This window comes from Varanus komodoensis, unplaced genomic scaffold (genome assembly GCF_004798865.1).
Source record: "Varanus komodoensis strain SLA01 unplaced genomic scaffold, ASM479886v1 scaffold6_2, whole genome shotgun sequence".
Taxonomy (NCBI): Eukaryota; Metazoa; Chordata; class Lepidosauria; order Squamata; family Varanidae; genus Varanus; species Varanus komodoensis.
Window position 1 is genome coordinate 7,031,225 of NW_025336346.1, and position 18,712 is coordinate 7,049,936.

The following is an 18,712-nucleotide window of genomic DNA, read 5'->3' on the forward strand; positions in this document are numbered from 1 at the left end:
TTTGTTCAAGGCAGCTTCCAACAATCCTCTTCTGTCACCCCTGATCTGGCACAATAACTTTTTTCTGGTATCTTCTGAGCAGTTGCTCAAATGCTTTCATAAGAGCCTCCAGGTTTGTGTTTTCCAAGAGCATTTCCATAGGAGGCTGCTAATCAGCTGTTAATCCACTGAATGCGCTTTTGGTTTTGTGGCAGAATTCAGAGCTGAGGGTTAAATCAGGAGTGTTTCCTCTCCTGATTTTCTGCCTAAGTTGTAGGTGGCAATATTATATAGCAGAACTACACAAGTAAAAGGGGGGATTTGCTTTTACAGTGAAATATCACATTTTCCCTGTCCTAAAAAAAAAGTACAACTTGAAATCACAGCATCATCTAGGAATCCATAAAGAACTATGACTAGGAAATGATGAGTGCACCGTTTATGCTTCATATATAAAAGCCTCAAATTTGTGTCTATTGTTTTGCTTAAAATGGGTACAGAAAGTGTTATTGGCTGCAGAACTGGGTAAATATCAGCTAAGATAGCATATTTCTATTTCCAAAACTTAGAATGGAGGGGGAAGTGTTTGGGGAATCCATGGAATATTCAACATGGCCATCATACATTTGAATTTACCTTCTTCTGAAAGGGATACATGACAGCTTGTAATGGCGGATGGTTTCTCAAAAAACAACCAAGGACCAGTCCAATTTTCAAATAATTTTATTAGTATTTCAAAAACAAATCTTATTTTTGTATGCTCTGAATTTTTACATATCACTTAACGTTGGCTGGGGATGAAGTACAAGAAGAAAGAGCTGGCATTTTGCATTGTTAAGTCAGAATTTTTAGTGGATGCTTAAGTGTTTTAATAGTCACTCAAGCCTACTTTTTCACTGTAACATGTGCAATCCATTCAGACATTAAGGAACATATGATCGCTGACGCCAATAGCAATGAAAGGACAATAATAAGTTGACTCAGTAAATTTCCAAAGAGTGACTATAACCAGGGCACTTAAAAAGTGATAACTCAAGTTTTCCTGACGTTCACCATGTTTGGTGCATTACTTCTTGCAAATTCTAAAGAAACTGAACTGATGAAATAGCAGAAGACAAAACCGGAGATGTTCAAAAGATGAGGCTGTTCCAGAAATCTCAGGTTTATTCAACACCTTTCATAAACTCCAGGAATTCTGTCAAAGAAAGAAAGCCAAAGATGCTTGTATCATGATATAACATTTGGTGATTTAGCATGATATAAATTTGGTGATTTGGTGATTTTCATGGCTCTTGCCAGTTCTTTCCTTCCCCACCCTGCATCTGCTGTGCCACATATGGACTTCCCTTTCCCCATGGTGAGCTGTGCTTTTGCAAGGACTGTGTGTATTGATGGTCATGCAAAAGTATGGATTATGCCTTTATCCTTCCCTGCTTCATACCTTTCTTAGGCTAAAATTAGCCTGTTATTTCTCAAGCCAAATGTTAAGGAAACAATGGCTAGAGCTCAAGAGAATTAAGGACTCCAGGTGCATTGATCTCAATGGACCAAAGCACTGTATTGGAGCATTTCTTACATGGATATTTTATTTTATGTTCCTGTGTCTGGATCATCAAAAGCCAATTTCCGATATGGAAGATTGTACCAACAGATTCAACATGAAGCATCAGGAACTGCAGAAGTATTCACACAATGAGCAAACAGGGTGTTCCAGAGACTAGTACATGTACAACATGAGTCAGCAGTGTGATGCAGTGGTCAAGAGGGCTTGGTTGCATAGCCAGAAGTGTGGCTTCTAGATCAAGAGAGGTGTTACTACCACTATACAACTCTGCTGCGCCCGCAACTGGAGTATTATGCTCAGTTTTGGGTCCCTCATTACAGAAAGGATATAGCCAGGTTAGAGTCAGTGCAGCGTAGGGCCACAAGGTTGGTGGCCGGTTTGCAGGGGATGGGGTATGAGGCGAGACTGAGGGAACTGGGTCTCTTCAGCCTGGAGAAGAGGAGACTCAGAGGGGATATGTTGGTGACATACAGGTATGTGAGGGAATGTCACATGGAGATGGATAGAGACCTGTTCTCCCCTGCAGAGGAAGGCAGGACGCAGTCCAACGGAGCAAAGCTCAGGGAGCCAAGGTTTCGTTTGGATGCCAGGAAGCACTTCCTGACAGTTATGACCCCGAGGGTGTGGAATGGCCTTCCCTGGGAGGTGGTTGAGGCCCCATCGGTGCGGGTGTTCAAGGATAGGCTGGACGTCCACATGGTGGGCATGTAGTGAGCGGAGCCAGCTGGTGCCAGAGGTCAGACTAGATGGCCCAGGAGGCCCCTTCTGACTCGCTCTGTTTCTATGTTTCTACAATGCCCCCGAGGACTTCCATCTTTATTTAGCTGGAAGGAACACCCTTGGGCTTTAAGACATAGCTCTAAATTTCAAAGTTTGCATCTCTCTTAGATACATTTCCATCCTGTGCTGCTTTCATAGTTCTTTTTAAATGTAAAATAGCACACAAACACATTCACCATCATAGTCAATCTTGCCATCATTGTTTTTGTCTCCATCCTTCATCAGTTCCTCAATGTCATCTTCAGTTATGGTTTCTCCTGTGGCCTGCAACATCAGCTTTAGCTCATCCAGGTCTATGTATCCATCCGCATTTCTGTAAAAGGATGGAAGATTTCATAAAGAGAAGAGTTTTGCTCACAGAACTCTTAGGCAGTTCTAACCAAGGAAATTTGAATTAAAAATGCATCACCAGAGTTTTGGTTCCTGCTTAAATGTTGGCCCATGAGTGAGGAGAAGACAATCATTGCAGCAAACTAAGCAGCAGTAAAGAAATGATCAGAAAGTCTTACAGTTTAAGTGACGAGAGGAGGAATATAGACCCTTATTTCCACTGAAATAGTAATTGCATTTTTTGCTGTTCTTGCACACATGTCACTGGCTTTAAAAGTTCCAGTGGCAGCAGTGACTAGATTCCTTTGCAACAACTCTCCTTGGCGAGTTGAGTTTGACCTTCCCTTCAGATACGTGACTCCTAATGTATGCTTTTGCAGCTTTGAAGCTACTGGACAGAATTCTGTAGAAATTACCAATTGACTGCAGAGTGTGTGGGCCATCCCTTGGGTAGTATTTTGATCTCTAAGATCAGCTAAAATGTGTTCTCTATCACATCCACATACTCCCCATGTGTGAAGGCTCACAGAAAGATGATCCTGGAGTCTTCTTTACACTCACGGTGCCTTGCTAATTCTAAGATTATATTTTACAATAATTCTGAGATTGTATCTTATGCTTCGATTTTTTAAATGTTGCAGTCTGCTCTGAGTCCTCTGCAACCTGCTCTGAGACAGCACAGGATGACCGTCCAGTTAAATAAATGCCTATAATGGAAGGGCAAACTGGTTGCATCAGATAAGCTGCATGCTTCATGGGTTGTCTCAGCTGTCATTTGCTGCATCATCATCGCATGGCCACAGCATTGCCGCTTCCTGAATTCCACCCCTCTGAGTGGCTTTAAGCTACCGCTTAATTGGTCAAGACCTTCTCCTGCACTAGTTGTGGCCCAAGACAAGGTTACCGTAGATTGAACACTTCAGTGCCACGTAGCTAAAATGAAGATTCTAGTTGTGGAACCGTGTACCTCTTAAATGTGATGGTTTCCCAGTGTGTCCCAGATCAAAGTCAGGAGAACAGGATGATTCCTGTCTTCCCAGATTGACAAAAGGGCTCTGGTTTAGTTCTACTATGAGATAACTATCTTCTTAGCACTGCAGAGGTACACAGAACAGCATGTTTTTACACAGATGTTTATTTTTGTATAGCAGCTGCATATGTTTGAAACACAATACATATAGCTTGCTTCTCTCCATACTGGAAGAGCTCAACATCACATAAACCCCATTGAACTGCATGAGACTAACTTCTGGGTAGATACAAATATGGTTATGCTTTCAGTATATTTTACTGTATTTTATCTTTTTTAAAAAATCTGTAAAATTTAACCTTTTAAAGATCTTTTCAAAATATTTTTAAAATGTAACCTTTTATATCTTACTTTTTGACTGAAAAGCAGTGAATTGCTCTCTTAAATCTCTATAGTATTCTGTGATTCATGACAGAGCAGCTAAAGAAGATGGAAGTCAAAAACATCTTCTTTCAAGACTTTCTGTTTCATTAGTCACTGTAATCTATAAACAGAATTCAAAATTTTCTGTGCTGCACTAGACATTCTAATGGAGATACAGGAGTATTATTTACTAAGTAGAGAGATCAGTTTTGTCTGTATTTTATTGGCCATATTATTACATTTCCATAATACCTCTTAACTTGCATTAGACTTGGACACTATGGAATTCAGGTTGCTGGTTTAAAATTTAGGTTTAAACTACGTCCATGCTATTAATTCTCTTTGATCATGCTGTTCTATCCTGCCTGATAGTTATGCAAACATCATCCCACAGAGCAGAAGTGATTTCCCTAATGAGATTTCCATACCTTTATTTAATCTGCATATAAATGAGGGCATTTTTACCTTGGCTATTTCAAAAGTAAGCGCTGCCTCACAGACTGACCTGATTCTGAATTAAAAGATTTAATTCCTGTAAAATAGGAGGGTTTGCACTGCAACTAAAGGATGTGATTAGTTCTGCCTAGAGGAAGCTCTGATTCCATGAATGTGACCCGCTTAGGTTTGATGAAAACATAGAAGAAATGTTCCTTACTAGAAGATATGCATTAGGTAAAATGGATGCTTTGTAATTCTAAGTATCTTCCCCTCTATTTTCTCTTCTAATACAGCCTTCCCCAACTTGGTGTCTTCTAGCTAATAGGACTGCAACTTCCATAATTCCCCATCTGTCTGGGAATTATGGGAGTTGCAATCCAACATATCTGGAGGGTTACAAGTTGGGGGAGGCTGCTGTAGTATATAAAACTGGAGAGTGTGTTAACAAGAAAGGTATTTTAAGATTCTGATATGCCCAAATTGATGTCCTTCCATTCTTACATTTCTGAATTTTGCTTAAGTTTCTTTCCAAGTTTTGCTTAAGCCTCACCTTACTTGAGTTTACCTTGCTTGGGGCTTATTAATATATCACATCTTCTTTCTTTGTCATTCTGTTTACATATGAATGAAAGCACCACATGGTTCTGTCCTCCATGGCTTGATGTGGAAAACACTCACAGCAAAGCCCCCACCCCAGAGCCACTCGTCATCCCTCCCTTACTGGGGCAAAGAAGCCACAGGGAACTGGAGCTCAGGATGCTCCATAATGAATAAACCGTTAGCGAATATTAAAGAAGATAAGAACCTAAGAAAAGTCCTGCTGGATCAGACCCAAGGTCCATCTAATCCAGCACTCTGTACACACAATGGCAAACCAGCTGCCCATGGGGGTCCTTCAAGCAGGATGGGTGCAAGACCTTCACCTGGCCAAGCTCCTCAACTACTGTGCATGCAGGCAGGCCACCTTTCTATCTATCTATCTATCTATCTATCTATCTATCTATCTATCTATCTATCTATCTAGAAGACTTCTATGCAGCCCCATTCGCCGAAGCCTCGGGGCGGCTCACATACATAAATAAACTTACTTAAATTAATATAAATTAACAGTAAATTTACTTTCTAAGGGAGGTAGCACATAGTCACCCAGGCTAGTAGCCACTAATAACCTTTTTTAGGAGTGGAATGATGAGGACAGAAAGCTTATTATAATAATAAGAGAGGGCATGTCTGTGTTTTGGTCATTAGACTGTGAAATATAAACACCTGGAACTTGGCATGCAGATAAAGGAGACCCAAGAGTCATGCAGTTAGGGTGATTTTCCTTTTGCATCACATTAATTAATCTGAATTAATTTTAATGTGTTAATGTGACTGAAGCCTGCTGTATCATGCTCAGCTGCTAGGGTAGACTTTCCTAACCAGCACATAATTTTCCAAACCATACCATTTGAAGCCAAGGGAGAGTAGTAGGCTAAGGGACAGCCTGCCCTCTCCTCCATGCTGTGGGCAGACCACTCCCCCAGGAAAATGGAGTAGAAAGACCCCTTTCTTAGAAACACAGAACAGTAGCGTTGGAAGGGGCAGAGGGCCATTGGGTCCAACCGCCTGCTAATGCAGCACACCAAGTTACACCATCCCTTTCAAATGGCTGCCCAGTTGCATCTTGAATAGTGTGAGAGAGCCCACAACCTCCCTAGGTCCTCGGTTCCATTGTTGTTCTGCTCTAACAGGAACTTTTCATCATATCTAACCAGAATATGGCTTCCTGTAACTTGAGCCCATTATTCCTTGCCCTGCACTCTGGGATGATCGAGAAGATATCCTGTCTCTCCTCTTTGTGACAGCCTTTCAAGTACTTGTAGTGTGCTATCAGATCTTCCCTTCTCCAGTCTAAACACAACCACTGCTTTCAATCTCCCCTCATACAGCAAGATTGAGGAGAGGCTGCAAGGATGTACTATGGCAGGGCCATTCCTAGGGGTGCCAGTTCGTGTGGGTCTGCTCAGACAAGACGGGCACAAGGTGTCCCACTTTAACAGTTGCGCATGTTCACTTGAAGGCTTCACTGGATCAAACTAAGGGATATTCCCACCCACGCAAAGCTGGGTCCCCTTGCCAGCTTAAAATAAGGAAAGGGTATATAGACTTCACATTGTGTTGGCCCATTTTCATGTAAACTGGTATCTTTTCTGAACTGGATCTAAATAAACATAAAGAGGTGGGCACTATAACAGTGAAGAGGCAGTGTGGAAATTCGTTGGCTTTTCTCATTCCTCTGTATTACTGCTGATCAACCCAGGGCAAGATGTGGATGTCAGAAGCATCCTGGCTCAACTGGACCAGTCCCTAGAGCTGTAACAAAGGCTAACCACAGCACTTACTTGTCAAACATCCTGAAGAGATCTGAAAGTTCTTCTTCCGATTTTCCTTTGCTGTCATCTTTCATACACCTGACCATCATAACCAAGAACTCATCGAAATCTACAGTGCCACTGCCTGTCAATGGGAGAAGAAAACAACCAAGAAAATGGATCCCTCAGCTTGAAAACGTTTCCATAAATATTTTTTCAGAGTTCAGAACTTGGTCAAATATTAGCCATTTACAGAGCTATCAGATATCAGAAAAGCTGGTAGAGATTACTGTTTGTTTCCAATTTGGACAATTCTGTAAATTGCTATCACTCACATCAGGGGTCATCAACCTTTTAGGGCTATATTAACCCATCTTCCCAGGTGCTTATAACCAACCAGAAGAAATGGCTCACCATCCTCATCTACTTCATCTATCATCTCCTGTAGCTCCTCAGGAGTAGGATTCTGCCCCAGCATTCTCATCACCTTCCCCAGCTCCTTGGTGCTGATGCATCCATCTTCTGCACCCAGGACGAAGATATCAAAAGCAGCCTTGAATTCTGAAGGAAGAACCAAAACCCATGATTTATTATGCTGAACTTACCAGTAAAAGCCTAATACAAGCTTCCATAACCTGGTGCTTTAGACAACAATTCCCATCACCCACAACCAGCATGGCAGTTGTTGGGGCTGATGGAAGTTGTATTCCAAAGCATCTGAAAAGTACCAGTTGCAGAAAGCTGAAAACTGTATCAAACTATGCTATGATGAACAGACAATGTCCAGCAACTTTCTATTTCTTTCTTTCAATGATGCCAGCCAGATTGGTTGCCCCTCTAGTATAAATTTGGCCAACTAAAATCAAAAGGCTGAATGAACAACCGAGTTTCTCATAAGGGCATTAAGCAAATACACAGCTCCCATTGTTTTACAGAAGGTTGGAAGTATCCTGCACAGCAGTAGCTAATAACTTAGGGTGTTTTTTAACGCTTTCTTCTTATCTTAGCTCTGCAAATTGGTGATGGAAGAAATCTGTAAATACAGTTATTTGCTTTATAGCTGAAATGAATTTCGTTTGGCACTTTAGACAACTGGATGAACCTCATTAGAGAAAGATTGCAATATTTTCTCAGAATTGAGATGCAATCCACATCCCACAGAAGGTGGCAGTGGCACATTCAATTCTTTTAATGTTTCCAGATTGTACTTGAATGTGTTGCTGTTTTTTAATTTAAAAATGCGTAACATACAATCAAGACAAGCATAGTTCAGCAGTTGTGTGGATACGAGATTAGATGGTTGGGGGGATGGGTTGCAAACAATTTTGAAGCAAGCTACATTCTTCAACTTAGTCCTGAATGAAAGGAAAGAAAGGACTTTCAGAAAGTCTCCTAATTGCACAATGGGACATCAGCCCTCAAGACTGTACTTTTCTGCCTGGACTGCTATATTTCCATGTTTGGAGTGCAAGCTACAATTCACAGCAAGCCACTGAAAATAGCAAAGTTTGGATCCATGTTTAAGCAGGAGCTACTAAACTGGTGGAAATGGGCCTTCCTCACAGCAGCACCTTTTAAATACAACCCAGGGAGTTAGAGGACCCTGCTGAACAAGGGGAGCTGTGACAACAGGGGGGGCATGGAGGTTCCCCCAAAATCAGGTTGAAGCACCTTCCATAAACGGAGATGTAGTAGAAGGCAGATCTTGGATCCAGTCCCAAAATATATTGGCCTTAAAGATGAAGCCTGACAAAGGTTACTGTAAGGATTCCAACCTTTTCCTAAACAGCACTTTGAAGCCAGTATCCATCAGTCCCATTCATAACTGGGAAGATAAATGGCATATACTCACCATTTTTTTGTTCTTCTGTCAACTGCTCAACCTGTTGTTAAAATAAATAATACATAATATTATTTAAATATTATTAATATTACAATAAAGGCCAATTCATTGTTAATCAGATTGTATACATATAACTGTTTATACATTTAGACATCCTGTTAGTTCAGTCAAGTGGATTCTCACTGTGATAAGCCGTGTCAGATGCTTTGGACTTCAACTCCCATCAGCTGTAGCCAGCATGACCGGTTGGCAGAAATGCAGAAATTTACAGCCCAAAGCATCAGTTTAGGGAAGGTTGGTGTGATTCATCTGGTTCCTTTTTCTCATAAGATTTAGCCAGCAGCTCCCAAATGCTGATTTATACAGCATTTATACTGTCTAATGATACTGTCTAATCCTACTAAATGCTGATTTATACAATATCTTTGTGATGTTCTGAACTCAGTGCCTGTTGACTTTTGCTGTAGCTCTTGCAGTTTTGAACCAGGCTTGTGACTGCTTCCAAAATATTCAATTCTCAGCTCGTCATATCTTGGTTCTGCTACATTAACAGAGCTGGGAAGTTATATCATTTCCACCAGTTCATAAGATCAGTTCACCCGCCCAAAGTCACTGACTGAGGCAGCTCATGTTAGAGTCACCATGGAACAAGTTCTTGTGGACTGGAGTCTTGACAACTGGATAATGATTCGCTTTAGCAAAATGGCTGATGGCATGCGCACACAAAAGGGAATCCCTGTTGCTATTCCGAATCATCTAATGGAAATAACTGCAGGATTCCAGTCAATGTGCTGCACTCACCCTTCCATCGGGAAGTGGAAACAGCACACTGAACATGTCATTCAATCCGTGGCATCTTCAAGTATGCCTTTGTTGGGGACTCGGGTTTGTTGCACGGCGGCTTTCTCTGGGTGGAGAAAACACGTGCCAAGCAAAGCCAGGTCCCTGATAGAAGCGTCAGCTGAAGGAATTGCACCTGGTCCTTGGACCAGGGGCCAGGTGATGCCAGGGGCTGTGCCCATGTGCCCTGATGTCATTTAGCCCACGTAGGCTTGAGGAGGCCTGCAGTCTGCCTGCCCTCACATTAGGCTGAGCACTCCTCACCCCTGCTGTGAGAATAACAGGCTGAAGGAGAGCTGGCAAGCCGATACTAAATCCAGGCAAGATGGAGGCTCTTCCAATCAGTGGAGAGGGTTTCAGTTTGGGTATTCAGTTTATTTATTTATTTAGGATATTTATATGCCATCCTTTGCAAAAGCCTCAGGACAGCTTACGAAGATAAAATACAAATATCACCAGTTGTTGCAAGAACTAGTGTCACTCCCTCTGGATCTAGAGTTGGAAGAGTTCTTGGGCCCAGTCTTAAGACTTGGATTTTCTGGTCATAGCCAGGAGCATCTTTACACAATTGAGACAGATTACCAGCTGCATCTCCTTCTGGAACCTTCTGATCTGAGTATGGTAATCAATGCTTTTCAGCTTTTGTACAGAAGGTATTTATTATGCACTTGTCATTCCTTATTCATGGTTGTTTATGGGTACTTTAGAGGATATTGTGACTCTCCAATTTAGATTCTGTTCTTAAATGGCACTTACACTGAGTTTTTTAAAAGCAGGAAAAAATGTGGTACTACATCTAAAAGTAAAAGAAAATGCATTTTCTACTAGTGCATTTGAGCTGTTCTGCTATACCACAGTGCCAGCCAGAAATTACATTAGCAGAAAAGGAAACACTTTTCTGTAATGCTCACATCTAAATTCTCTGATGACACGAAGGCAGATGCAATAGATAAAGCCCTTGGTCATCTCCTCTTCATTAGGATAATATACACCACATGGAGCTGTCTTTGAAGATGTTTGCATGCTCAAATGCTTCAGCCAGGTTTCCTAAGGGGATGCTGTGTGGGGCTCCTGCAACCCACCTTCTTGTACCAGCTGTCTATTCATTTTCATGTGCAATTCAGACTTTCTATTACAAGCAGCGTTCTCCTTCAGTCCTTCAAAGCTTTAAATGGCTGGGAACCCTTCTCTCTGAAGGACCATGACTGTCCATCTACTAATGTTCAAGATTAACAGAGGCCTTTCTCATACTCCCTTTGGAGACTCATGAGGGTCTTTCTTAATCCCCCCCAACCCCCTCTGTAACTCCCCCCCCCCCCCCAAGAGATCAATATGACTTCTTCATAGCTTGCATTTAGGAGGGCAGGTAAAACTTTTCTTTAATCAGCCTTTGAGCCCTTCTACATAGTTTGTGGGTTTTGTTGTTGTTTGCTTAGTTGTTTTAGTATTGTAGTGTGCACTGCTTTGATCTTCTTAGAGAGGCAAAGCAGAAAATAAATAAGTTAAATAGCTAAATAAGTCCAGTAGTACATGGAGATAACTTTCATTGTCAGGGTGGGGGCTGCTATTGCTTCCCCTATATAGACACCAACATCTCACTTTGCCAAACAGTAGAATCAGCCCCTGAAGCAGTGCTTAGTCAAGATGACTATAGGCAACCCCCAGATTTAAAGAGGATGGAGGAGAGCTCTTAATTGTGGACTTCCTAAAGGCATCTGGCTCTGAGGGCGTGAGGGGGGCGGAGGGTGGGGTGAACGCTAGATCAGATGGACTCCTGTGTGATTCAGCTGGACTTCTTTTGTTTTGAATTTTTCCTTCTTTGAGACCCTCTTCAAGATCAAGACTCACATTGTTGGCAAAGCAAAGTTGAACAAAACTACCCTCAGTTTCAATATGTACCACCTGACCCAATAGGGATCATCACCACGAATCTTTGGGGAATGAATCTCTGTGCTGTATTGCACACTGTTGGTTGTAAATAAAGATGTGAGATGCCATCAGGCACATTAGCCATTTTCTTGTGCCTCTTCTGGGTTTTATGACTCCAATGTCCCTTATCAGCAGTATTCTGCTGTGCTTCTCTTCTGATAATCTCTTTGGAATGAACCGATGCTCATAAATAAATTTTGCAAACCCTTCTGCAGCTATAAAGTTGTTTGTGGAGCCAGAGCTGGCCTATAAAATTGCTGACCTATAAAAACAATCTATCTTACAAAGCTGGCATTTTATTTAAAAGGAGCTGGAAGGCTCCAGAAGATGAATCACGGAGGAGGTGGAGGCAGACTTGACTGTATTAGAAACAGATAACAATAGCAGCAAGACATCTGTTCAAAATTTCATAGTGAAAACTGATCCCATTTATCTAAGCCGCTGTGATGGAACTGGGCAGCTGAGAGTTGCTTTTTCATTGTAATGACAAAAACAAAATAAAAAAACACCCTGCATATCCCCAACAGCCCTGGGTAGCTGGAGACAGCAAACTGATGCCTCTCCTCATGCTGTGTCCCACATAGCTTGACTATTTTGGCATGCAGGCTATTTTTATGCCCCAGTGCCTGAGGAGCTGGCAAGAAAGATAACACTTCTGATTGTTCACAGAAGCTGACTGACATTAGTATTTTTTGCTGGAGACTTTTATCCAGACATATGGCCCTGCCAGTGGTCTTTGTGCAGTTTGTGAGCTTCTGGAGGCCATTCCAAACTTAGCTCTGCATGAGAAGTGAGTGGGCAAGGTGATACATTCGCCGGATTCCTGCGCTCCATATGAGCTTTATCATTCCATACCCATTTAAAGATGTCATCGAGTTCACCATACATGAATGAACAACATAATCATGATGCTCTTCTTTCATCTCAAGCTAGACGCTGTTTTTTGTGGAGTCATGACAAGTGTATCATCCTTGAATGAGAGAGACCTGGGTTCAAATTTTCACTCGGCTACAAACTCCAAGAATGCCAGCCTCTGCAGGTTACCCCTCTCAGCTTAGCCTATTTTGTAGGATTGTCGGGAAGATAAAATAAAATAGCTGCCCTCAGCTTCTTGAAAAAAGGAAGAGATACAAAATGCTACAAAGTAAACAGATTATAAAGTAATAAAGTCAAAGGCTTCACTTTAGGCCAGCCTACCCAGACCGGAGCCCTCCAGATACCTTGAACCCACAGCTCCCAACATTTCTGGCCACTGGCCAAGCTGGTTGGGGCTGATGGGAGCTGAAGTCTAAAACGTCAGGGCAACATCAGGTAGGGGAAGGCTTAGTCAGCCCATGAAGGCAAGAGCAGGGCTGGAGACCCTCAGGCCTGGGGACCCAAACAAGACCAGCTGGGGTCCAAACCCCACACTGTCCACACCCCTTTCACCCAGCCCCCATCAGTGAGAGGCTTTCCAAGCTTTCTGAAGTTTTTCCACTGCTAAAAAGTTGAAATTCCTCTCCTTAAAGTTTGGATATGAGCACTAAGAGCTTCCAGCTACAATCATCTGGTATTTCGTTCCCACCCCTTTTGTCCCCTGTGCCCTTGGTCCTCTCCACCAGCAGAACAAAGCCCCAAAACAGCTTCCCCAGAACGGAATTTGGCTGAATCTCCAGCTGAACAAGGTTCCCCATCCCTGGCATGGCACTGTTGTGTTGTCTCCCCAGAGCCCAAAATGGAGATTGGAAGAATTTGGCTTCTGCCATCAGTGATGAAGAGCTTACTAGATAGCTCCAATTCTCATCCTAAAGCACAAAAAAACCAGTAACTTCCCCCACACTGTATAAAATAAACACCTAAGGGACATAAAGGCACTTATCTATACTAAAAGTACAGTAAATACTGCTATTGATAATGGCAACAAAATGTTCTTCCGTGTATTTGAGCCTATTCTCAGTAGTGTTCTGTCCTCAAAATATGGACTTGGGAATTCAATAACCACCAGCTGGGTTGCCGTGACTTGTGAGGTGTCACGCTTTCTTCAAGGCTTGTAAACAGAAACATGCAAAATCCAGATGCCGCTGTGCTCTCAGGTGTTGCCTTGTATTTGCCTTTGTTTAAAAAGACTCTTTTGCTTTTTAGACCAAAATGTGTCCACTGCCCAAGCATGGTTTTGCCTTGGTGGATTATTTACAGCATTAAGCAGCTGCTTAAACCTACTTTGGGAAGCTTAGCTTTGACCAGGATATGCTCAAAGCAGGAATCCTCCTTCGCCCATCTGTCTTATTAGGGTTTCTTAATAACAATCTGAGCCACAGAAGAAAATACACCCGATTACGCTATAAATAAAGCAAGGATTCTCCCCACAATTAAAATGGAATTAGGAAAGGCATTTCTATTATTTTCATTCATTTCTCCAATTATTCATTTGACTTATTTTTGAGCTCAGTTCCTGACAATTGATGGGGATTGGATGTCCTTTCCCCATTTAGCATGGCATATTACTTTGTAATTCATTTTAAAGAGAAATAATTAAAACTAATAGATATAACAATATGAAAATGTTATTTTTCAAGTAAACCCAGTTGTTGACAAATAAGGAGGAGAGACAGTAGACTAATTCCAGAACAAATTCTTCCGCTTGAGAGGGGCACTTACGAAAATATGTATTCAAAATATAAATGGTAAGTGGTTGCATTGCTCATAGTAGTAATAATAAATATTTTGTCTACAATAGCAATAGAAAGTCAGTTTCAAATTAGATCCAGTCCTGGGCAGAATTAAGCATATTGAAGCCAGGGTTAAACACCTCTTTCTCTTCACAGGACTGGGCTACAATGCAAGCGTTCACTTTCATAAGAACAAAACCTGGTAGGAGTGCATTAAAGTAATATGAAAATGCATTTGCAAAGAAATTGCTTGGAAGCAGAACATAAACAGCATAACATATCTCTGCACCAAAAGAAAAACTTCAATCAAAGGTTTTACATTTAACATTCACAATAGAACATTTACATAACTAAGCTGTGTAGCTTCCAGACTGTATATTCAAATCCATTGCACCTGGTTAAGACATGCAGCAGAATCCTAAGCATGTTTTCTCAGGAGCACGTCCCAGTCTTTGATTTGTCCCATCATGTATGAAAATCTTACTTACTGCTGCCTTGTAAATATCATCCATAGCTGGTGATTGTTGATCAGGAGCTGAGAGGAGATGACAAAGTGTACAGAGACAAATATCAGTACTCTGCTAGCTCTTCGTCCTTTGACGCTTTGCTTATATAGCAGGCTGTCAGCCCTAAATGTGTCATTCAGGAACTGCTGATTGCTACACAGCCAAGCATATATAGATACACCCGTGAAAGGCCAGGGTATCCATTCCAAGCAAAACTCTTCATCCTGTCTTAAGGGGAGGTATGCAAAGTTTGTTACAGCTGACATTTCCAAAGCCGGGTCCTGATGCCACTGATGCTTTGCTTTTTTACTTCAGTGGATACAGAAGCAGAAGCTGATCTTTGCTATGTGTATGCTTATTTCAGGAATTAGATGGCACATGGACAGAATATTGGGTCTCACAGCCCACATTTGCTGCGGGCTTTAGCCTGGCTGTCCCCACATTCATCCACATGAGTGATGAGGGTAAGCACAAAACCGGCGTTCATCATCCAATATGCCCAGCTGATTTTCCACCAAAAAAACAGAGGTGTCCTACTAGAAGAATGGCCCATTTTAATGTCTTTTCAAGATTCCATATGTGTACTACACTGCCAGAGAGAGAGAGACATGGGCCTTATTGCTTGCCGACATGCACTTTTAAGACTGTCAAGAGCAGATGCTGATACATGACTTCCGCAGACAAGTGTATTATTGTTGCCGTCCTCTCTCCAATGGAAATTCCTCATTCTATGGGAATCGCTTGCTCGAAAGTGCTTTCACCGAGCAAAATGTAATGGGACAGTCTTCAAGGAGAACAAGAGCCTGAATGCTTTCCCTTCAGATGTGTTCTGAAGTTGTACAAGCTGTATGAGAACCCAAAGCCCTGACCCAACTTTTGCTGTGTTCAGTGCAAAAATCTGTGTGACCCGATTACATTATTACTCTAGGTGATGATCATTTGCTTTTAGATCGCACAGGTAGAGACCTTGCTAGGGAGAGTATTTCTATTCAACAAGAAAGAATCTTCTTCACTGATTCAGAGCTCCCTCCTCTGGCCAAGGGTGTTGCATACGACTGTAAAGGAAGCCAAAAATGAACTCGCCAAGAAAAGTACTCATGTAGCATTTACATGTGCACATTAAATGAACAGAGCTATGCAGACAAGAAATCAATCATTTTACATGGATTTCCAGGGGGATAATCATGATGGTCTATAGCCAAAACAAAAAACAAAACAAAAATATCCGAAAACAAAAACAAGATGACAACTAACAATTTTATTCTGGCATGAGCTTTTGTGAATTCCCTGGACTGACAAAAAGACAAATAGATGGCTCCTGGATCAAATGAAACTAGAGTTTTTTCCTAGAAGCAAAAATGGCAAAACTTGGGCTGTTGTACTTTGGGCACATCAAGACAAAGCAAAACTTCCTGGAGAAGACAATCATGCTAGAGAAAGTTAAATGGAGAACAAGAAAAAGAAGACCAAACATGAGGTGGATTGACTCCATAAAGAGAACCACAGCTGTGAATTTAGAAGAGCTGAGTAGGACTGTCATGGATGGGACATTCTGGAGGGCTTTCATTCAAAGGGACACCATAAGTCCGAGATAACTTGAGGCCACAAAGCAAAGCATTCGTGGATACCGTCCTCTTCATCAGATTCACGAAGCATTCAACTCAGATTGGCAGATTTATATGCACATTTTTGTGCTGAGAGAGATGCAAGTTGTAGTGCATATGCTTTACATATAGTAAACCCCACCTTCCACTCCTGGCTTCTCCCTATAGAGCTCGGCAACAATGCTGCCTGAAGCCTTGGGGAGCTGCTTCCAGGCCCTGAGAGGGAGCTTCTTATGTTCCTATGAAATGCAAAGAGTACAGAAAGCGCTGTTTACTTTAACAGTTGCTATTCATAAAATATGGCTGGGTGATAACACACAGCCACACCTTTGTCTTTTTTTCAACCCAAAAGACATAGAGCTGAATCTCTGGAAAAGTTATGCTTCAGTAATTCTATCTCTCTTTGAAACTCTATCATGCATACATTTTTATGACAAAAATGTTTTGCTCATTAAGGTGTCACAAGATTCTGGCCAGTTTTTTAAGATCAAACATCTCACCATTGTGTGGGTGGGTAGCCATCACTACCTTGCTGCAGCTCGCCATATTGTGCTTGTCTTGTTTCATAAATGATGATGCAGGTCTGTCTTGTTCTTTACGGAAACAAATGTATTAATAAACAAATGAACAGTTCAGTTGCTGTGTTGCAAGGAGCTCTCCATCTCTGGAGCTGGCCTGCTTCATCTGTCAGCAAGCACACACTACTTCAAATGTAGAGGCTGTAGTCCAACAATACATGAAGGCCGCTGCATACTCATTGCTGCTCTATACTATAAGACTGCAGCCAAAGGAGCATTTGTCAATCATTCCCTTTCGTAGGGTCAGCCTCACCTCCAGCTTGCAATATTGCAGGATAGTCATTAGCTATGGATGGGAGTGTATGACTAATAATGATGAATTGTTTACGTAGCAGGACTGTCATAAACAACTCTTCATCATGCCTTGAAATATGGAGCTAATAATACTGGCCTATTACCATTATCATAATAGAAAGATTATCATTAATTTCTTTCACAAAAACAATTATTGTGGCATCTTAAAAATTATCACGTTTATTTTACCACAATATCCCACCTCATATTTTTAATATAGGAATAGTTAAAGGTTTAAATATTAAACTGTACAATTCTCAGAAGCAAGCTCCACTGACTTCAGTGGGACTTAGTCCAGGAGAAGTGTAACTCGGATTACAGCCGAGCTTTGATTCTCTTGGAGAGTGGGGTTAGATTTCCTAATCCCTGGGGGAAGAAAGACCTTGGGAATTCCACCCCAACCTCTCCCTTCTATCTTTTCTTAAAAGCAGACAGAGACTACAGGCATTTGCAGTTATAGCACAGTTTTAATGCCTAAAGATCAAATAAATAAATTCATAGAATAGTATGGTTAGAAGGGGCCAATTAAGCCATTGGTCCAGCCCCTTGCTGACTCAGGACACCAAGTTACACCATCCCACTCAGACTGCCTGCCCAGTTTCACCTTGAATGTCTCTAATGTGGGACAGCCCATGCCCCCTCCAAGCAATGGTTCTACTGTCCTCTTGTTCTGACAGTTAAGAATTTTTTCCTGGTGTCTAACCTGAATCTGGAGTGCTGTAGTTTATGTTCATTGTTCCATGTTCTACACTCAGGGATGAGAGAGAAGAGATCCGTTCGTTCCTCTTTGTGACAGCCTTTGAGGTACTTGTAGAGTACTATCATATTCCCTGTAGTCTTCCCTTCTTGAAGCTGAACATGCCCAGCTCTCTCACCCTCTCGTTGCAGGGCTTCGTTTCTAGACCGTGGATCTTCTATGTTGCCTCCCTCTGAACCCCTTCTAGTTTTTCTGCCTCTTTTTAAAACCTGGGCACCCAGAACTGAGCACAGTATTTTAGGTGAGTTCTGACTAGTGAAGACTAAAGGGGAAGTAGTATCTCTCTTGTTCTGGGAGTGATCTTTCTATTTAAGCACCCCAAAATAGCATTTGCCCTTTTTGCAGCTGCATTGCATTGCTGGCTCATATTTAGCTTGCTGTCCACAACAATTTATTTATTTATTTGTTTGTTTTATTAAAACATTTCTATGCCTCTTCATTCGCCGAAGCCTCGGCGCAGCTCACAACATAAACTTAAAATACAAGAAATAACAATATAAACAATCCAAGGTCTTTTTCTTCTTAGTGCTGCTGAGCCAGGTATTCCCCATCTTGTATAGATGCATTTGGTTTTTTCCACTAAGTGGGTAACTTGGCATTTATCTCTGCTGAATTTCATTTTGTTGCTTTCAGTCCAGCATTCTAGCCTGTCTGTATCACCCTGGATCTTCTTTTGTCTTCTACGGTGTTAACTATTCCACTCAGTTTTGTGCCTCTGAAAATATAATTATCATTTCCTGAAACCTCTCATGTAGATCATAAATAAAGAAGAGCACTGGTCCCAGGACTGACCCTGTGGCACCCCACTTGTTCCCTCTCTTCAGCTTGAGAAACAGCTGATGAGCACTCTTTGTGACTGGTTTTGTAGCCAGTTG

General features: G+C 41.7%; 1 protein-coding gene across 1 annotated transcript; it reads right to left on the reverse strand.

The window, feature by feature from the left end:
* Positions 1–684: 684 nt before the first annotated feature.
* Positions 685–14,697, reverse strand: TNNC1 (troponin C1, slow skeletal and cardiac type). The gene is made up of 6 exons (XM_044451629.1): positions 14,587–14,697; positions 8,691–8,721; positions 7,253–7,399; positions 6,869–6,983; positions 2,500–2,636; positions 685–1,174 (listed from the first exon to the last, which is right to left on the reverse strand). Exons 1-6 carry the CDS (start codon positions 14,608–14,610, stop codon positions 1,143–1,145), a joined length of 486 nt encoding a protein of 161 aa, XP_044307564.1. The 5' UTR covers positions 14,611–14,697; the 3' UTR covers positions 685–1,142.
* Positions 14,698–18,712: the final 4,015 nt, after the last annotated feature.